Source organism: Lepisosteus platostomus, chromosome 3 (assembly GCF_059453375.1).
Source record: "Lepisosteus platostomus isolate fLepPlt1 chromosome 3, fLepPlt1.hap1, whole genome shotgun sequence".
Lineage (NCBI taxonomy): Eukaryota > Metazoa > Chordata > Actinopteri > Semionotiformes > Lepisosteidae > Lepisosteus > Lepisosteus platostomus.
In genome coordinates this window covers 58,136,535-58,159,007 of record NC_142613.1, presented here as the reverse complement: position 1 = coordinate 58,159,007, position 22,473 = coordinate 58,136,535, and the positions used below count along the sequence as shown (strand labels likewise).

Genomic DNA, 22,473 nt, shown 5'->3' with positions numbered 1-22,473 from the left:
TTCTGCATTACAGTAAAACTACTAGGCACAGGAAGACTTTTTAGAGATTCACCTTCTTAAGATCAAGATATGCCCTGGCATCTTTACAGATTTCTTTTAAACAAACTGTGGTTTTTTAACAAAACTTGACTTGAGCTTAAAACAATTCTTGCTTTGTGGACATCCTATATGTGCTTTTTTGAACAATTGCACTTAAAAGATTTAATGTAAAATATTCTTTGAATACTTCATATTCTGCATTTTCACTGCCTGGTGTTTGAAAAGGATATTCAGTTCATATACAGGATTTTTCAAGACACAAACCCCATCTCCTTCCAAGAAAGAAAGCAATAAACTCACACTCCCTTAACAGACTAAAGAAATTCACTTATCTGAAATACTCTTTCCTACCCTACACTTGACAGCATTCTCTGTACCTGGCAATGGGGAAAAAATAAAATAAAAATATTTAGAAGCAAAATAAGAAACATTACAAGAAAAGGTAGGCGGCACAGTGGCACTTTGGTCAGTATTTCTGCCTCGCAGTGCGGAGGCCCTGCGTTCAGTTCTGGACCTAGGGTGCTGTCTCCATGGAGATATGGACATGTGGCTTCCTCCCACAGTCCAGCACAGTCCACTCCTGGTGCGAGTGTGTGCCTTGTGATGGGACTGGCATCCCATCCAGGGTGTATCCCGCCTTGCGCCCAATGCTTCCCAAGATAGGCTCCAAGCCACAGTTAACCTGAATTGGATAAGTGGTTATTAAAAATAATGAGACGATGAAAAGAAAAGGCTCGACACCACAGCAGGATACATAGAATGCTTGCATTGGCCGGTTTCTGCAGAGGTCTTGCAATAGAAGAAAACAGAAACAATGAACAATCAACATGGATTTCAAGATGCTGAAAGACTGGAAAGATGGGGAGGGGTAAAATGACCTTTTGGAAGGAATCTTCCGGGAACAGACACTTTAATTGTTGACGCAATTCTGCTCTCTGATCATTCCAAGGGTCACTTTTCAGAGGTAATTACCTGTGTTTCTTAATCACAAAAACATGCTTTAAAATGAAAACAACATGCATAAGAAGAACATCCACACTTAGAGACTGCTAGAAACCTATCAATATTGTATACAATGCCTTATTTTACCTGTCAGGATCCCCAAATGACTTAACCTGATTAGCAAACATGATGTGTTTGTTGATACAACAGTGAAGCAAACAGTAGATAAACAAACTACAGTCCATCTAGTTGTCTGTACACCGTTGTCACTTGATTTAATGAACACATACATTTTCTAAATGGCTGTATAATTAGATCTGTGGCATCTGCACTAGACATCACAAGGCCACATTCTATGATGTATTTGGCCATTTCAGAAAGCACTCAATAGCTTTCTCAATAGAAATAGAAATAGCAGGGATGTTCACATTTATGATGTTCAACATGTCTGAATCATTCACAATTGCACACAACAAAAAAAATTTTGGGAAAATTATTAATCGTTTGGGATCCTGCAAGTTAACACAGGTGTATATTATTATATTAATAGGTTTGTAACAACCCTTTGAATGATGGAATAGGCAGGTTACAATAAGGAGGAGCCTTTCAAAGAAGCCTTATTCAGAATGTGTGCATCTTCACCATCTCATATCCTTGCTACCTTCTAAAAGGTGGAAGGCATAGTGAAGGCCTTATCTAACACTGTGATGACCAAAGTATTTGTCACTGCTGTGAAGATTAATTCACAGTAAAGTGATAAAACATGACAAAATCCATCATTTATATAAAATTATAGCCATCATTTGCTCGTGACCCCCTTAGCATCTTCACAACTCTGGCTATCGAAAGACTCTTCAGATGTTCAGTCACTGTCATCAGGGCCACAACCTGGCTTCAGAAAAAAATGTTTAAATTGATCTTCCACAACCCCACAACCAACTGGGGTGAGGCCAAGCGTTCCTTATGGTTGCACTGAAAAGTGACGTTTGAGGAAAGAAAAGGCTTCACAGTTGCCAAATACAATACATAAACGAAAATGCAAAGAAAACAAACTAGACCCCTGTATTGCACTACCTGAATCCGGTTCACAAATTAATAAAAAACAGATAAAAGTTCTTCACATGATATGGGAACTATTTCATCAATTGAATAAAACTCTAACGGCCCGAGTGTCTTTTCTGGTCATATCTGAAGCACCAGGCCAGCTGCCGATATATTGTCCCCTCCCCCGGCGGTCTGGTAGACCTCCGTGCAGACCAGCACCGGCGCCACGCAGATCTCGTAGTCCGCCTCGTCCCAGCAGGACACAGGCTTGGTCTCCTGGAAGGGCATCCTCTGGCTGCCTTCCTTCCGGCTGATGGAGAACGAGTCGTCCATGATGAGCTTGGCCTTGCTGGGGTTGATGTCGGGGGAGCCGCATACGTGGCGGTTGGCGGTGAGCGAGGCCTTGGCCGTGGCGGACATGGTGTTCTTCCAGGAGGAGCCCTTGGTGACGATGATGGCCTGGAAGGCCAGTGTGTGCACGTGCAGCCGGGTGAGCGCACGCCCCCTGCCCTGCCGGGAGTGCCGGGCATTCACCAGCCGGTACAGCTCCCTCATCTGGTCCAGCACCGTGGCCACGCGGGGGTTGGGGTCCGAGAGCACGGTGACGTTGCCCCCCTTCATCAGGCTCAGCAGGTTGGGCAGCTCCTGCTCGTTCATGCCCAGAGAGTCCGCGTAGGGCAGCACCCTGTCCAGCAGCTCCTCCAGCAATCCCTTGTCCACGAAGGAGGCCATCTCGAAGTGGACGCCCGTCCCGAGGTCGGCCGACTCCATCAGCCTCTGTAGCCGCTGGAGCCTGGCTTCCCGCTCTCCTGTCAAGAGAGAGGCACATCCTTGTCACACCGAGGCAGGACACTAAAAATGTTAAGGATAGCTAATGACCAAAAACTCGATACACACTAAATCTGAAAAAAGCAGATGCTCTAAAGCTGCGATTGTTGCTTTTTTGGAATTTATCAGCTACACCTTGTGCTTCTTGGTGTCCATCGATGTGCGCAGGTCCTGAAACATGGAAAATAAGGTACTTCTACGGCTCACATGGAGTACTAAAATGATCAAACCAAACCCCCAATTACGCACGTATGTCCATTTACTGCCAGCAATTTATAGAACAATTATCCTGCTGTATCCTGTCCACAGTTCCTTCTCATGGAGACTGGAAACATGGCCTTAATCCAGCAACCCCACCAGGTCAAAAACCCATCCTAACACATTACTGCTGCTATTTTGAGGGAGATGACTCCTTGCAGGGTTATTTGTTCATTAGGGTGATCATATCTCTTACTGAAATTAAGAGATAAGGTAAACCTGTTTTTGTTTGTGAAGTTGTCATGGAAATGTGACTCATTCATCATTAGTTTGGTCCCATTTCAAATTTATAACTGGCGAATTACAGGCTCCTGGAAGCAGATAAATTAGACACACTCACATATGTGGAGTGCTAATTATGTCAGTCAAGACAAACTTTCAACATATAAAACATAGGAACAAACTAATGTAAACTATCCAGTTTTTAGCTTAATAAAAAGATTTACCTAGCTCGCTATAAAAATATCCATAAGAGCAACATTTCCAACACAATATTCAGAACAACTCCGGAACTTGTAGTGTAATTTAGATGAATGCTGTGGTGGCCACAGTCCATAAGACAGGCTGAAGATCAGTTATTGTCTGGAAATGTGGAGGTAAACAGCATCCGCATTTCAGTATAATGTGAACAAGAGTCTGTGATCAGCCACGTTCTCCAGCCCTCTAGCCTCAGAGAGAGAGTGGGTCAACAGGAACACTTATGATTCAAGTAAGAAATAAAAAAGCTACAAAAAAGTACATTTTAGGATGTATAGTTAAAAGTGAGGAACTGCAACCAAGGGATGTTATGTTAAAATAAAAATAAACTCCACCTACTATACAATTCTATAGTCACAATACAGTGGGGAATCAGTTCAGAGAAGAACCACTAAACATATTACTAGTTTCAAAGAAATGCCCTACACTGACAGGCAAAAAGGAGTTTTTGTCATTGGGCTTCTTTAAACCTGACTGTGATATAAAAACCAGAGGGCAACACTACAAGGAAATACATTTAAAACTGAGAACAGGAGGCACGTTTTTAGACAAAGAATTGTGGAAGTGTCAAACAAGCTATCTAGTCACGTTGCTGAAGTTGATATCCTGGCTTCTATCAAAGAATGGATAAGATGCTCAGATCAATTAGCTATTAAAATAAAATAATGACATGGATGTATCAAATAACACCCTCTTGTTGCTTATGGTTTTGATGTTTCTGGACTGAAAGAGAATTTTGAACAGTCCCAGGCACCAAAAGTAAAGCAAAGACCATCAAACAATCAATAAAGATGGTTTAATGATGAAATGCCTAGTAAGGACTTCTAAATCAAAGTTGACTTGATGTGCCTTGATTTGTTGCACTTTCATCTGTGGACTAAAAATGACAAAAAAACAACATTAAACATGTATAGAATTGTACCTATTCTCATCCCTTTTCTGTTCTCTATATGACTGGCTTTGTAGTCAGATCTGAAGATTAAAATCTATCTATTCTGTCTGATTTTGATGTGCTCTGCCAAACTCGGTCTTGAAAGCGGACACTGTTGAAACACTAGCAGCTTAGATAAGCAATAGCTCAGCTGACTTTAAAAATCAGTGGCTTCACTGGTTTTCTTTCAAGCCAAGCTGACAGAGCACATCAGTGTAACAATCTGTATATCAAGAACTACCAGACTGGGTTTGTTCCCATGAAGTGCTTGTAGACGCGTCATTTATTTCTAAGTCATCAACGCTGCCAGGAACACTTCTTAACACTCTTGAAGTGCTTGTGAAACTTAACAGATAGAATACAAGTAGCATTCACTTGTTTTCTGTTACATAGAATTAGATAAACAAAGATATTTCAGATACAATATAAAAGCAATTGGACATATTATATATTAAACTGAAACTACAATGACAAACCTTATAGCTCACTGACATTAAACTAACATGCCTCCGCTGAAGTTACTGAAAATGAGGGTCTTTATAAGAAGTGTAAGAGTAAAAGTTATAAAGCTTTTGAAAGACTTTCAAAACAAAGTTGACTAATTTGATCATACTGATGAAACTATTCTCGTGTTTTTCGCTCAGCTTTTTCAGCTTACTTTGGCTGTGAATGCAGCCTCCAATGATATGCGGCCAGTTTATGGCTCCAGGCAGACCGATACTTCATATAACCTCAAAAGGGAAACTATTCTTTAAACTGCCCGTTAGTCGCAATAAAGCTTCTTTTTTCTTGAGTGCATGTGGGATTTATTTGCAGCAAATGGTTTTGTGTGAAAAAGAACAACAACAAGCCTCCAAGTTTAGAAGACTGAATAGTGCCAACCTTGAGAGGAGCTAATTTAACAACATTCCACCCATCTTTAGAACAATTAGAAATGTACATTTTCTTTCTTATTGAACTGCAAATGTCCCACAAATAAAAAGTGTGTGCAACATATAGTTCTGCAGTGTTTTTGCCAGGAGTCTCGTCTAAGAGTTTTGTCTAAATAAAATGTATTTGGGTGAAATTAAATAATGCTTTTTAATAGCCATTTTAAAAGACTCACAGCAGCAAAACCTAAATCCTAAAAAAAAGTGAAGTCTCTAAGACAGGGGTGTAAGCAGTTAACTTCTCCAACGGCTGCAGTCTTGCTTGTTGAGAAAAATGGGCTGACATCTGATGTTGATAAAGCTTATAGTGTCCCTGGTTTCCCATGACCCAGTGTAACAAGACAGTATGTGCACTGGTTTAAAAAACACGTCATAAAATCATGGACACCTTCAAGTATGAGCGGCAGAGAACTTTCATGCAGCCAGTCATCTACATAATCTGTGAATCATTACTCTTCCCTTAGTGGTTTAGCATAATTCAAATTAATACATCATAATCACAGAAATATATCTATTACTTTACTTCCAGTTAAACAGCCTTGTTGAACAACAGCAATGAAATAACTACAAGGTCCTCTCATCATATACTGAGCACAGAATTAAAAAAATTAAAGCTAAGACTCTCTCAGGGTTACACAGAGAGAGGCCTTTTTTGCTAGACAGAAAAGCAAACCTGACAGGAAATCATATCAGACTAAATAAGACCCAACACCAGTCCTAACTCCCTGACCTAGTTTATGTTGCAAATATTTTGAAAGCAAAGGCTTCCATACAGATGTGGCTCATGTGTTAATTTAGCAAATACCATCTCAGCATGCGCAGGGCCATGTACGAACATGCTGGACAGGTTGGACACTTATGATTAAGGCTGACCTCAGTGACTTTGAAAGAGGGGAGATTGTTGGGCTGCAGTGGTGCCAAAGGTGATGTCAGCATAGAAATCCAAGACAAAGACATCATCAATAAAGGACAACAGGTGAAAGTCCCCAGTCGAGGATCAGGATATCCCTTAAGTCATTCAAAGAACAAGGCAGAATAGGCGAGCAACTGCAGATCTTCCACTTTCTAACCTTTTCATCCGACAGGATCGTAGGGCAGCCAAAGCCGGAGCTAGGCAAACAATGAGTACAAGGCAGGATAACCCTGGATGGGATGTCAGTCCATCTCAGGGCACACACAAATACAAACATACATGCACGCAATCGCATGTCTTTGGACTGTGGGAGGAAGCCCATGAGAACATGGGAAGAACAAACAAAATCCACACTGATAGCACCACAGGTCCATAATCGAACCCAGCGCTCCAGAGCTGCGAGGCAGCAATGCTAACCACTTTGCCACTGTACTGCCCCCAACTGCAGATCAGTCGATTGGAAATTTAAACCTGGGGTGCAAACAAGCAGGTTAATGCCAGCAGCCATATCACCCTGCAACTCACAACTGGCAACCCACTGAAGCTAAGCAGGTGTGAGCCTGGTCAGTACCTGGATGGGAGACCTCCTGGGAAAAACTAAGGTTGCTGCTGGAAGAGGTGTTAGTGGGGCCAGCAGGGGGCGCTCACCCTGCGGTCCATGTGGGTCCTAATGCCCCAGTATAGTGATGGGGACACTATACTGTAAACAGGCGCCGTCTTTCGGATGAGATGTAAAACCGAGGTCCTGACTCTCTGTGGTCATTAAAAATCCAAGGGCGTTTCTCGAAAAGAGTAGGGGTGTAACCCCAGCGTCCTGGCCAAATTTCCCATTGGCCCTTACCAATCATGGCCTCCTAATAATCCCCATCTATGAATTGGCTTCATTACTCTGCTCTCCTCCCCACTGATAGCTGATGTGTGGTGAGCGTTCTGGCGCACTATGGCTGCCGTCGGTGGTGGAGGGGAGTCCTTATTACCTGTAAAAGAGCTTTGAGTGGAGTGTCCAGAAAAGCGCTATATAAGTGTAATAATTATTATTATTATTAATCAAAAATGATACTCTGAGAACTCCACAGAGCAGGATGCGTCAGGCTGCACAAACTGCTCATTACACCAGGCAGTGCCCGTTTGCAAGTCCAGTGATGCAAAGATCACAGGTAATTGACTACCAAGCTGTTAAGAAGGGTGATATGCATATCCTTTACCAGATGCTGGTATACTCTAAGCCATGGTGCCAGGCTATGCTTGCTACACATGGTGGCCCAGTAACCTATTAAGTGAATTTACATTGCATTCCCATTTTCTATCTACTACCTGAATGTCTCCAATTTTAAAACAGTCAAATCAACAATATCAACTCATTATGAAATCTCATCTGATTGAAATATGTTAAGTTTGCTGACACTTTCAATATCTACAAATCTATTTCTGACTTTGTGGTTGGAGGGAAAAAAAAAGTTAATGTGGTCAACTTTAAATTTGAAAAGGAACAGTAAAGGTGTGTGTGCCTGAGCACATCAGAACTCAAAATGGACAATGAATGCCAAGGAAAAGAAATCTTTACTCTCACAAAAATCTGCTCTCCTACAACCCAACACCAACAACCACCACGAGTCCCTCTTTATCCCAAACACACTCAATTATCTCCATGTGACAACGTGGCTCCCAGCCCTCCACCAATGCACCTCGTGAGACTGACAAACACCACAGAGGTCTTAAGAGTCTGTAGTGGCACGCAAGGTGTCATCACCACCCTCATGACAGCTGGCCTGCCACAAGGTGGTTATAAGACGTTCATCTGAATTTCATATACGTAGCTCAAATGATAAAAATATGACAGAATCTGACAATCTACACCTGCGTATTATATCATTAGTGAGAATCGAAAGCAATGAAAATGTCATAAATGAAGCAGACCTGAAGATTTTTTCTGGACATTGCATTCCAAACAGTGATTATGGCAAACACAAAGAGTGGCAACATGCTTGTTAAAGGGGCCACATAAACCTGTCAAAGAAATATTACATAGCTTTACTATGTTCTTCAGAAATCTGTTTTTGGGAGGGCAGATTTTAAAAGATTTATAAATGTAATCTTGTGCCTGTTATTTGAGGCCACAAACAGATGCTTTTCCTGGAAGAACCAAGCACAGACAGACACAGGATGTGTCTGTTTGTTCAAAGATCAAGCAAATACAAGAGAAAGAAAGCAAACAATTCTATTTCAGTCTATTTAGTTGTGTGTACAGATACAGTTTTTTGTTGTTGCTTGCTTTCTTTATTGAGAATGAACATTTCTATAAATGGCTGCAGATGGTTGCATCTGTGCTAGAGGTAACTGGGTTGTGTTCTTGAACACAGTTTAGGCCTATTAGGAAAAACCAAATTACGGGCCTGCAGGCTCCAAAATGACAACAGCGAGTCAACATTTAGAAATATCTTTCAAAACTCCCTTGTGGAATGCAAAATAAAGGGAAATAAGCAAATTTGGGATCTTTTTACATAGGAAAAGGTATGTAATATTGTGCTGACAGGTGTACATGTACAAGTATATTTACAGTACTTAAAACCACTTGTGTTAATAAATAACCTCAACAGGTGACGGCGCTTGTCAAGTTAAAATTCATTCCAAATGTCCTGTTTCTTTTAGTATCAGTGAATGATCTTCACAGGCTGAAACAGTCCACTCCATTAGCATGCAGTGATGTGAAGAGCTATAAGCCTTCTGTGAACAGGTACTGACAAGTGCAGTTAAATAATATGTAAAAGTTGATATTCAATGAAAGTTAAGAAAGAAAAATAATATTTCAGTCTTCTTCAGCCTCCAGTCAAATTCCTTGTCCACTTTTCTAATGGAATGAACCTTTGTGTGCTCTCCTGCTGCTCACACCTTTGACACAGCTCCAGATTTTAACCTCTTAAGCACCAACCTCATGTAAGACAAATACTGTCATCATGCATCTGGGTAAAATTATACTGAATTACACTCGTGTGTCACTAGGTCACTCCTCTTCCTGTTACACTGCCACCAAACACTGTGACTATAACTAACATTATTCGGAATGTTTCTCAGGTAAGCTTTTAAGTTTTTTTTAAAGTAACCTGGAAAGCTGTCAACCCTGCTAGGTCAGGTTTAAAATCTCGCTCGAGGTTTCCTTGGGCTCTACAGTCTCTTTGTACTTTACATTTTCTTTTCATGGCTGCATATTTCAACACAGTAGTATTGTTTTCCTACATCTTTGAACACACAATCACCCAATCTGCAGGAAGGTCTGGGAACTTAGGAAGCAACACGTTTCAAACTGGTCTTGTGTGTGGCAGGAGTGACAGTGCCTCCTACTTTAGCTTTCCCAAATGCTGAGTGTCACAGCGTAGACGTTAAGGGAAGAAGTTCTAAAAACCCAACAAGCACAAATGAGCAAACATCTATGAGAAACAATGTGATGACCCTATAAATCAGGGGTTGTTACTGCACACCTCTGTGATTCCACACATGGTATTACTTACAAGAAAATCACGGCTGACTGATAGGGATGTTTCAGAGGTTCAACATCGGTAACTGCATTAAAACAGTGTTCATATTTGAAGCCATGCACAAACTCAGCTGTGAAGAAAACTCCATGCCCTCGTCGAAAAACCCAAGCAACACCTGATCACGCCAGGGGTTCCTGTTTAGTATCTTAAGCAAGCAGTCAGAGCTGCACAACAACAAAAACACATGCGTTGGAGGTAAAAACATTGCTTAGGACAAAGCAATGTGAGAAAAAAAACCCTCACCGAGGCGAAGGGCATCAGGTACAAAAGTCTTATTTCTGAGGAAAAAAACAGGAAACCGTAATGACAAACTGGTCGAGGGATGTGTGTTACATAAAGAAGGCTCAGGAAGGAGAAAGCTGGTTCTGCTACTTACCTTTCTGAAATGGGAAGTTATCCATCATCTGAAGGCCACCCAGCACCAGCAGGTCTGGTGTGAATCTCTGGAGCTGCTCCTCAAAGTCCTCCATGGAGTCCAGAAGAGGATTGTGATTGTCACTATGGATAATGTACCTGAAAAACAAACATTTAAGAAGGTGGGCACAGAGCAAATAATTATTCAGTGAACCCCAGCTTGTGCCTTTGTTTTTAGCCTGAGCTGGGGTACAACATACTAAAGACACAGGGCTATGGTGCCTAAGACTGACAGGCTGAAAGGACAGAATGTTTTAGTTTTTGAAATGAAAAAAAAGACTTGATTCAAGTACTCAAAATCCTCAAATCCTTCTTTCAAGAATCGGCTGGATTCAAACCTTTGCTCAGTTTGCTACTAGCAACCAAACGGGCTTGATGGTCCAAAAGCCATCTTCCATGTTTGTAACCTTTCTTGTGTTCTTAAAAATTATGACAACAACCTGCAACAGTGGACTTAAGAAATCATAATTGCCAATTATTTAACTTGGAACTGCCAAAGCTCCATCAATAAGCATTTACAGCTACGACTCCTCTACGACACAGGGAGAATAAAGACCTGCAGCTGTGGACCTTTCAGAACAGTTCAAGCTGTGATCTCACCAGTGCCTTACTTAAAAGTCAGATAGCACCTGCTGGAAATGGGCAGCACACTTCCCTCGTATGTTCCCATTTCTCATCACTGCACCAAAAATTGAGGGAGTCAAATAAAGTCAAAGCCCACTGAACTGCAAATGAAAGTTGGCTAATTGTGCCACACCACCTGAGGAATCATGATCACTACTAACATGACACTCAAACTGCTTATCTTGGAAGCTGAGCAAGCTCTACCAGTGTAGCCACTTAGGAGCCTAAAACAAGAATTCTATAGAGATGAGTTCTGGGTTCAAATACTCACAAAAAAGAACAGATATTTTTCAGCATTTGAGGATTTATAATGTCAGGAAAGAGGCGAAAGAGACAAATTTCTTGCTCGATCTAGGTGATTTAGACATCGGAAATAAAAGGAAAAAAATGGCAAACCTATTTGCTCTCCTAGAGGTATACTGTCCCCATTTAGCTCCAGATGGATACTCCAGAATCAAGTGGATGTCAGGTTCCTCCAATGTCTTACCTGCCACTAGAAGAGAAACAATGCAATTTAGGTTACGGTACATAAATCAAGAGTCATTAAAAACAAAACAGATGCTATGTGCTCTAACACTTAAATGTTGGATTTTTAATGCCTCTCACCAGCCTAGAACATTTTTATGTTCAATGAGAAAAAACAAAAGTAGATCTGTTTGAGATTAATAGTTAAAGTTACTTAACGACTGGTCCAGAGATATCAGGGTTCTCGATGCTTAAGAAAGTTGGGCACCTAAAGCTCTAAACAGACCACACTGCTGCATGCTGTATCTCCTATAACTGCCACTTCACAGAGCATGGAGTTCAGAAAGAGGCGCCTTTAGAATTGGGCGGAGGGGTGGCACTGTGGCTAAGGATCTGGGCCTGTGGCTGAAAGGTTACTGGTTTAAATCCCGCGACCGGCAGAGGACTCCTACTCCGTTGGGTCCCTGAGCAAGGCCCTTAACCCCAGCTGCTCCAGGGGTGCCATATAAATGGCTGACCCTGCGCTCTGACCCCAAGCTTCTCTCTCCCTGTCTGTGTGCCTGTGTGTCTCATGGAGAGCAAGCTGGGGTATGAAAAGACAAAATTCCTAAAACAACAAATTGTATATGGCTAAAAAAGTGATCTTATCTTATCTAATCATCTTGCAGTCATGTACCTTTTTCTGTTGCCTCTGAGGTAGCTAATGGGGTCACTGTAAATTTCAAGTGACATGACAAAGACATTGTCTCTGGACATAAATGGGAACCTGTTATATGTGGAGGAAGGACATCTGTGAACTCTGGGCTGAAGCTGCCCCCCAGGAGAACTTCGCTGCCCTCGTTGGCGAGTCTGGTCGCCATGACGGCGGCGTTCCCTCCAACTGCCCAGCGGTTCCCCGGAAGTTCCCTGGAGGCTTCCACAAGCTCACTGAACAGAGTTTCATTGACCACAAACCGCCTGAAACAAACAACACACAGGGAGGCAAGAAAAAAGAGCTCGTCATTTCAAAAACAAAATCGTAACCAGAAGAGTTGTGGGAGTAGGAAATGAGCCATCCAGCCACGAAGCCATGGGGTTGTTGAAGGCTCTGTTCAAGAAAAAGTCTTCGATTAATTAACTACCAACAACCAAAGGGGCTGGATGGGCCTAATGGATTCCTCTCCTTTGTACCCTTTCTTAGCTTAGTACTATTTTAGGAAGCTAATCTCTTTAGCCTTTCTGATACTCACACCTGCCAGGGCTGGGTTGGCCGGAGCAATCTGATTAAGCTTCTTCTTCACAAATGGAACAGAAATACCAACACTGAAGGCTTGATGACAATTACAGACTTCATATAGCACCTAACCTCCCAAAGGATCCCAAAGCACATTACACAAGGGTGTAGATGTACTTCATCCACAGAGCAGGGCCACGGAGCAGAAAATGTTCTTCTTGAGACCTTAGGTCCACTAATTAACAGATCCTTGAATCTCAATGCAATAGGGTAAAATAGCCTAATCTATTGTATAAATCAATCATACTTTAAATTAGAAAACTTGTAGAGTAGAGACCTCTAAGCCATCTGAGGTCAAAAAGCACACCACAGGATAGACAGCAAACCAGACTAACCAGATGTTAGCACATCCAGACTGGAAAGTTGAAGCTGAAATTAAGAACTACATACATACAGTAGCAAAGTGGAGGCCATTAACAGATGTTTAAAATGTCTACCTGCACATGAAGTAAAAAAGCTGAATATTTTGGTAGTATCTTAAAGGCTGGAATTAAAGTAAATCATATCCACATCTTTTCATTAGAAAATGAAAAATGCAAATTCAATTCTTTGCATAACAAAGATATTGGTGGCTTTTAACAGAACCAGGAAGTTTGGTGATCTCAGCGTCTCGCAGAAGCTGTTTTACCATTGTATGGTAACTGCATCTTTAACAGCATATTGACGGGCTCTTTTCAAACAGATTTACTAGAAACTACGGTATTGTAGGGTCGCACAAAATCCCAGAACAGCAAAGTGAACTTTTGAAATATGTTTATTTCAAAAAGGGCCCTTTGGTAAGGATATCAGGCACAGATACAAATGTATCTTCACTTACTGTGCTCTAAATCCAGCCAATCTCAGAAGCCTTCTATAATATGAGTACAAACTCTTGTTACCACACGTTAAGATACAGACATAACCTATATATCCACACAATGTAAAACAGTGAACATACCAGTCACAGAATCAGAATATACATTCTGCTGACCAGCTGTCTGAGAAAATCACAAAGTTAGCTGAACTGCTAAACTGGTTCCAGTATGGGACTGAGGGTATGTGACAAATAGAGGGTAAAAAGCAACAACAGAGGAAGTGAAAGAGTGGGGTAGGGAACAGGGTGCACTCAGCTGGGTTCTTGAGATATGAGGATGGTCAATGGAAAACAACTGTTTATCTTAATAGCGTTTTGTGATGCAAATAAGGTGTAGATAAGCAGCTATTCCTGTTGCGGAATTTTGAGAATTGTTGGTGAACCAGGGGAGTCTGTAACTGGGATTCACCCACTCTGTAGAGTGGATGCCTCTGGCTCTGCTGAACTCCTTCTCTCAAGTCTCTGCTTTCTGGTTTGGTTTTTAACAGGTGCTAGGTGCATTTACTCGTTCCATTCTCCTCTGTCCGTGTAATTTCCCTAGAATTGAGCATGTATTCAAATATCTCCTCTCAGTCCTAGGTGGCACTGTACTCATCCAATGGATTTGTACTGTATTTGTGCTTTTAGTTTCACATCACTGAGCCAATCAGATGTTCCTAAACAAAGTTGCAGGTTCACCAAAAGAGACAGGATGAGAGAAAGATAGAAAGCAAAGGCAGACAGTTGTAGAAGTGAGTAACTATAGGTGCATAAATAACATTTTTGAGAGAATCTACAATTGATTTACTAGTTAGTTATAACCCAGTTGATATAACCCAGAACCTATCCTGGAAGCATAGGGCACAAGGTAGGTTTTTCTGCTGTTTACTGGGTTAATGTTTTTTCATATTATGAATGTTTTATCACTGTTCATAAGTTACAACTGACTAACAGAAGCCTTACATATAACCATAACAACACACCAGGCCTCAAAACATGACAAGGTTCTACAACCAGAAGTAACACTATGTGGTTCTGGAATCAGACAAAGGCTGAGTGTGCTCTAGTGACACTCCAACACAACCTCAACTTCTTGCTTTCTACATGTACCCAGCCAACTTTTTCTGTTGCCATGTCATTAATACTCTTTTATAAGCCTTACAGGAATGTGTTCCATTAAATTTAACTACTGGAATTAAATTCAGCTAAAAAACCTTACGGTTTTGCTCAAATATGGGAATTTACAGATATAATATTCAGGGTGCAGCCAGATTTGGTGTGTAAAGAGCCAGTTAAGGTGGTGTCTCTTTCCTGGGTCTCTCAAAAGAATTCATTCAATATAGCATCTGACAGGTTTCAGGAGATCTTGTTTCTGATGTCTGGCAGCATGACAGTGAGCACAGAGCAGCCTGTCTGAGGTGTTTACTTTGCCCGGGTTCAAACCCAGGGAGTGGCCACCTGTTATTTCACTGACAAAACCAGGAAATGCCATTTATTCTCCTGCAACTTTACCTATTGACCCATTACAACATACACATAATACATCTAAAAATAAACACAAATTAAATAACATCTACCTATCCATTTTCTAACAGTCTTATCCAATTCAGGGTCACTGGAGAGCCTGAGCCTATCCCAGCAAGCAATGGGCACAAGGCAGGTCACACACACCATCACAGGGCACACACAGACACAAACACACTCACACCAGGGCTAATTTTACCTGAAACCAATAAACCTACCAGTATGTCTTTGTACTGTGGGAGGAAACCAGAGCCCCTGGTTGAAACCCAAATGAACACAGGAAGAACATACAAACACCATGCAGATAGCACCCCAGGAACTGAACTCAGAACCCCAGCGCTGCTAGGCAGTAATGATAACCACTACACCACCGTGTAGTGTAGAATTAATTACATAATTCAAAATATAACAAACATTACATTAATGATGACTATCACAATATTTATGCAAAGAGTATATAAAATATAGTTCGCTAAAATTGACATTAGATATGGGTTGATTTCTCATGATACAATAAAACAAGCAACTACTATTTATAAAAGATAAGAGATACGATAAGATCACTTTATTTGCCATATATAATTTCTTGCATTAGGAATTTGTCTTTTCGCATACCCCAGCTTACTTTCCATGAGACACACAGGCACATAGACAGGGAGAGAGAAGCTTGGGGTCAGAGCGCAGGGTCAGCCATTTTTTTGGCACCCCTGGAGCAGCTGGGGTTAAGGGCCTTACTCAGGGGCCCAACGGAGTAGAATTCCTCGGTTGGCCAAGGGATTTGTACCGGCAACCTTTCAGGTTCTAAATCTGCGAGCATTTCAGAATGCTCCCCTTTTTAAAATTAATTTCACCATCTGTCCTAGAAATGTGGACTTTGGGAAAAACAAAAACTTGCTAAGGCACCTATCAAGCAATCTGTTGGTTTGATTTAGGAAAAACTGTAAGTAAAGAGCTTACTGAATGGGAACCTCTGCTCTTTACTGTGTAGCGTAGCTACAGTTAGCTGTGAAATTATGGCAGAAGTTCATAATATAAATCGTGCTATTATGCAAGTCATCCTGGATACATTTCCCAACTACATCAATTAATAGTAACTGCCACTGCATTGTAAAAACAGTGTTTTTAGACAGTTTCCAGTGTCACTCAAAGCAAAGATTGACCTTATTCTCTGGACTGGTATATTTGCACAAATTGCGTAAGACTTTAAAACAGTCAGGAAAAACAGAGAAATTACATTTATGATTTGGGTATTAGGAAGACTTTTTAAGTATAAAGTAGAAAAATAAAAGCTGTAGACCACCACCAGCGCCATCTAAAAAACACATTTTACTTACTCTGAGGCGGCACCAGGAGGGAAGAAATATGAAAAGCTCCGAGATAACTGCTCCACATTCTCAATGAAGTTATAATGAAGAGGAGTGCTGCTGGGCTGGATTCCCACTTTGTTTAGCAATGCGACGCCGTCCACAATGATATCCACACACCCTCCAAAACCTAAAAGACAAGGCAATCTTCATGTCAAAGTGAAACAAACTCCCTTGGATCTGGACAGAACTGGCTAGATGAGAAGCACCATTATTTACTAGAACCTAAATGAGCACAACCTCCATTTGCAACCATCTGCATGTGCACCCCAAAGAAGCAGACACTCTATTAGCAAAGAAGTTTCATTTTAATTAGATCTGTTTAGAATTGTTTTTCATTATCAAACTCTGCAAGTAAGGATATTAAAATGCTCATGAGAAAATCCACACATTATTTTTCTCATTTGAAATGCAAAAGCAAGGACATCTACAAGGAAAAAAAAAAACAAGCAGCTTCAGTAGAGACTACTTCTGGTTAATCATTTGTCTCTACCCTTTACACCAAATTCCTAGGCTAACAATGCAATTGTTAAAAATTGTTAAAACTTTAATTTGTGGATATTCAAAATCAAAGCTGAATCCAGCAAATTACTCCAAAGGAACGTGTAACTGAATGTGTGTGGTATTTTATAACAGCATCTGGCTGACATGTTTCTTCATATACTGTAGGATGCTCTTGAGAGACGCAAAAGATCCCATTGAAGTTGGTTCACTGCCTTCCAATTAAGGTTGTAACAGAACAAAGTTTTTTTTTAATAAGTGAAAAAATATGAAGTACAAAGTACAATTAGCAAGTCTTATTGAGATACACAAGTATTTAATAAGTAGCAAAACACATGAACTTCAAACATACTGCTGCTGGACAGTATTTACAGTATACACCTGGAGACCGGTCTCAGTCTCCCTCTACAGAGGATGTGGGCTTATAACCTTTTAAACAGGAGTGAAGACTAAAAATGACTACGATTTTTCCCCCTCAAACTCCATTTTAACTACTATAAAGAATTTTTCATTTTAAATACCTTGGCTAAAGAAAACTTCTGATATATGGGATCTCTATGATTCAATTTCATTTATCAAATAAAACCATTCTTTGCTCTGTACATTTGGCAAACACAATGTGTGTTCTTTTTTGGAACTGAATATTATACCAACCCTGTGGAAAAGCTTAACTAAAAGTCACCTTGAGGGACCACTGGTTGACATTTACCTTAGAAAAATTTGCACTTTGAATAGCAAATTTAAGTAAACGTTTGCAAACTAGCAGGTCGTAACCACTGAACTACTATAGCTGCCTGTACCTCTCTCTTAGAAAGCTTTTGCTGCAACCCCTTTATACATAAGAAATGTACTAAGTAAAAATATCCTTACAAAACTCATTTGCAATGAAGTACAATGATACACTGAAATCAGCAACTTGTGCATATCAATTGATCAAAGTCAAACTGCATAGTTTTGTTTTGGAATTTGATTACATTTTACATCCTCTTCTCGCCTCTACGTGTACTATATCCATTACTCTGCAAAAAAAAAAGTTTGCATTTTTTAGCACACCAAGAGTAATGATAATAAAAATTGTATTATTTTATTTTATCAGCAGAACACTTGTAAATAACTGTATACGTCTCTTCAAATGCTTCTGGAATGTTTAAACAATTATCTAGGAGTTAAAAAAGCAGAACATTCATAATAATGAGTGGTAGTTTTAGATTGCTGGTATTGACTTACATCAATTTAAAGCTCATACCCAATAAGAACAACTTGTAAAGTAGCAAAGAACTTAGTCTGAGTCATAGCTATAAAGGCTAATGATCAATATCTCAATAATAAGTAATACTAATGATGCTTCACTCCATTAAAGGTCAACAAGAGATTCATTTATTTTAAAACTTTCAAAATCATGAACAAGATATTTCTGGAGTTTTAAAGTTAATTTCTTTTAAAATATTTATTGTGCTATAACGATGCATTTATAAATTATATCATTTTTTTGTATTCATGTGATCAAAAGCTAATTGAATATTACAATTATCACCTTTGATAATTTGCATTTTAGTTTTGCAAATATTTGCATTTCATTTCCAACTATTTTAATCAGGTACTACATATTTATCAGGACTGATCATTACTTCAAAATTTGGCACACATGACAACTATGGTGTAGAAACACAGAAGACCATCAATACAACACATTTAGCTGAAAAACAAATGGTAAATTAAGTATTTAATTCTGTTCTGAAGCTCTGAAAAATACTCATACCCACCACCACAGGACGTTTTGTTTTGGTTCCAAATATAAATAACTGAAATTACTTTTCTAAGCACTTTTAAATATCAAAAGAAACTGTTTTGTTTTCAGGGTACTTCCTGTATGGCAAAAAACAAATACTTGCCTTTTTTCTTAAGCACAAAGAGTCTCTTTTGTGATGCAAGACCTCTGAAGAAGTCATTTGCCATGTTTATTTTGTTCTGTTAATCCCATTTTGCAGCTTTTTGAGATAGGTAGTTTTAACAGCCTCCTTTGTAGGTGTGCTCATTCATAATTTCAAGTTAATCTTTCCCCTGAAGGCCATTAAATGTGTCCCTCCACTATATTTCTTCAGGTGTTGGAACAGGATTGACCTGTTAGTTATATATACTGTATATACAGATTTCGAAAGGCATGCAAACAACCAAACCTCTTAAGGGCAAATGCTTGGTCAAAAGTCTGATTAAGGGCAAATATATGTTCTATGTACAGATATTAATGTGGACATTAGGAAAACTGGAAACACACATGTAAGTGTCAGACTGTGACCTACAACTGTGAATTGCCTAGTGCAGTGTTCCTTTTTCCAGTTTCAGAATTACAGTATCAGAGCATTCTTCAAGGGAATACGAAAATGCATGAAGCAGAACATTCCCTTTTAAGTCCTTCTAGCTGGAATCAGTTTGAATGAAATTAGTAAAAATGTGAGAAAGGATAAAATTCCTTTAAAACAATTCTCTGGGGCAAGTATAGGTTACTCAAATTAGCAAACCCGTTCTCCAAAAGTTCACAATGCATTATTGGTCCAGCAGTAGTACATGACATGACCCCTTGATTGTTACACCTGGTTGCACCAGGATGCAGTAAAAAAAGGGACTTTTTAAAACAAAACCTTTGCAGCAAGAAAAGGGGAAGAATTAAGACCTAGTATTTAACTGCTCACACGCGTTGATTTAAATTACTGAAAGATAATGTTATATGTGTTTTAATTGTCAAAAAACTTGTCAAACAATGATGATACGCGATAACATTTTTTTTAAAATATCATCAGGCCAGGTAAATCGATTTTAGACACAAATTCAGTATTCCAGTTACTCATCGTCTTTACTTCTTCCACACAGTTCGCTCGCACGGACATAATTTCCTTCGTGTATTATCGCTTTAGAAAGCATGCCTTCAAACTTCTATAACGCTGAATCGGTTTATACTTTAAATTGTAGTTATTAACAATGTTAATAACATTACAGAATGGACAGAGTCCGCTTACCTATTGCCACTCTGGGTCTTCGGATGTTATCAATGCCCACTTTGCTTTCAGCTCTCAGAAGCGACGATAAAACAGTGTCGAGCCTCTCGTCCAGCGTGTCCTGTACGGGCGATCGGTACCAGAAAGCTAAAAGGACTACAGTCAATGACACAATTGTGCCAAATTTCACTACTGAAAGGCTGCTGCCTGTGTCAGTCGCCATTGTGAACACGAGTGCGGCAGACTCGCAACACAAACCGACGAAAAAGTAGCACCACACCGATCAAACACTCAAGGACCCAGGGGGAGTGACAACAAAGCGGAAGTAGATTTGAACAGTCGTATCAATATCCTACAGACTGCAGTTTGCGTAAAAAATATAAAGGTATGGAAAATGTTTGTAGGTTAGGAAATCCAAATTATAACTCGTCATAAACCAATTACCTATCTAGATCTTAACGATTCAGTTATTCTCACATTCGGTTAATATTTTACCTTTGTGACTAACGCAACAGCAAGCTCTTATTATTTGTTTTTTTATATATATATAATTAAGTCCAACACTTAGCTACGTCTAAAATTTTACGACATTTTATTATAGTTCAATTATTTATTTAAGTGCGTTTAATGAATACGCTTTTAATTAAAACGTACTATATTTAATTTACTATATTTCAAGTCAAAACGCAATTTAACCAGGAACTGTCGCCTTATTGCCCGGCTGCTCCATTGAATGGTAAGCGCAATGAGGTCTTGTCCGGCCTCTAGGCTAGATTGACGCAATGAGAGGGTTTTGCCAGCTCAGTCACACATTTGTGTGTTTGTGCTTCCTACGTTGTGCGTCAAGCGATAAAATATGTCACGAAAGAAACGTTTTTAAAGAATATAATGTTTGTCAAAAAGATCATTATCGATGAGTTATGTAAATCCTTCTTATTCAAAGCTAGGTCAATAGCGACCTCTGCACAAGATATTGGTAGATGTGTACTAGTCTATCACGAATTGGTGCCGGAATACGAATGGCCAAAACCACTCATTATCCACGTATTTAATGAGCACGTAGTCCGAACCTCAGTCCAACGTCTCATCTACAGTATAAACCATACCGGAACAATGGGTTGGAAATTCTGGTCTAGAGGAAAGAGTGCCGCCCCTGGCCAGATCTAACTCTCCATTTTCTAACCGTTTCTTCCAGTTCAGGGTCGCGGGGGAGCCAGAGCCGATCCTGGCAAACAATACACCCTGAATGAGATGCCAGTCCATCACAGGGCACACAGAGGCACAAACACTTAACATTTTTAATAATCATTTTGTTCCATGAATTAACTCTACTTTGTCTTACTACAGTATATAAAGTACTTTATCTTTACTCAGCATGTTTTACCATGTTTTCAGTCTGTTACTGTTGCTTTGCATTTACAATGGTTTACCACAGTAAAACCTAGAGTAATTATCACGATATCACTAAAACACTTAAATCAACCCTTGGTCTACAGCAAATTAATAAAATAATAGGGCCACAGCAATATCTCTCTATTCACCGCCTTCGCTAATCTGAGTCGATCTGAGATCTGGGAAAATCTGCTGGATTCTCGTCTTGGGTAACTGGAATTGTGCATCACGAATATACAGAATTACGATACATAGATCTATCTCTGAAATATACACAAATGAGCAGGTGTAATACATTTTTTAATACGATGTTAGTTCTTTAATAATAATACATTTACAGGTTTCTGAATTTCTTCCTAGAACAGCAGATATTTTCAAAATATAAATCACGCCCAATAAAATTTATCAAATGGTTTCACTCTGGTGTGTGAATATGATGTACAAAACAGTACTGATTAAATTTTCATGTAAATACTGTATATTGTATTGCATTCCATTTTAATATGCTGATACTTCATTCTTATAACCATTGTGTGCTGCCCTCATGTGGCGACTTCACAGCACGTCTTGTTCGTCATTCTTTCTAGAATAATCCACTGTACATTTCAAGCATTCATTTACACCCCTGTAAGAATTTATTTTGAATCCATTTTCCAGTTTCAGTAATTAACAGCTTCCCAACAAAGTGTAGATCAAAAGCATAATTTCCTAGTCTTGAAAATGCTGATAATATTGATAATAAAATAGCATTTCCTTGCCACATGCATACTACTGTGTTAATAAGAAAAACCTTGAGAATCATTCAGAAAAGGAGCTAGGTAAGATTAAGGCGCTGATCCACACTTGTTTAATTAAATTAAATAACTTTTTTGGAAGGCAGAACAGTTATGTCTACAGTGCTTATACCGAGCACAGTTGGGGATTAATACATTGTAAGCCATAATTTTTAACATAATATATGGAGATTCACTTCTGGCCACATAGATCAACATTTTCTGAGTTCTACCTGAGCTCTTAATGTTATAATCCAAATAGTTGTTGACTTCACAGCAACTGTTCTAGGTGTGTATGGATCGCTCTGTAACACAACAGTGGTGTTAAAACTTTTAAATTAAAAAAGATCAGTATGTGGGTTCTGAAGATGTGATATTTTGAGCATGTTCACAGTTCTACCTGGCTTGCACAGAACACGGTGTT

At 39.7% G+C, this 22,473-nt stretch overlaps 1 protein-coding gene across 1 annotated transcript; it reads right to left on the bottom strand.

The window, feature by feature from the left end:
• Nucleotides 1–790: 790 nt before the first annotated feature.
• Nucleotides 791–20,246, bottom strand: adpgk2 (ADP-dependent glucokinase 2). Its single transcript, XM_088626181.1, has 6 exons — nucleotides 19,906–20,246; nucleotides 16,361–16,520; nucleotides 12,164–12,354; nucleotides 11,329–11,425; nucleotides 10,271–10,407; nucleotides 791–2,834 (listed from the first exon to the last, which is right to left on the bottom strand). Exons 1-6 carry the CDS (start codon nucleotides 20,105–20,107, stop codon nucleotides 2,164–2,166), a joined length of 1,458 nt encoding a protein of 485 aa, XP_088482307.1. The 5' UTR covers nucleotides 20,108–20,246; the 3' UTR covers nucleotides 791–2,163.
• Between the last annotated feature and the right edge of the window lie 2,227 nt (nucleotides 20,247–22,473).

What these genes read in the sequence shown, in the direction of transcription:
- adpgk2 (XM_088626181.1), bottom strand. Translation starts at nt 20,107, where the DNA reads ATGGCGACTGACACAGGCAGCAGCCTTTCAGTAGTGAAATTTGGCACA. An exon ending in ACCTCTAGGAGAGCAAATAG is followed by an intron (nt 10,408 to 11,328) that starts GTTTGCCATTTT and finishes TTTGTTTTTCAG; the next exon opens with GTACATTATCCATAGTGACA. An exon ending in TAACTTCCCATTTCAGAAAG is followed by an intron (nt 2,835 to 10,270) that starts GTAAGTAGCAGA and finishes CTCTCTTGACAG; the next exon opens with GAGAGCGGGAAGCCAGGCTC.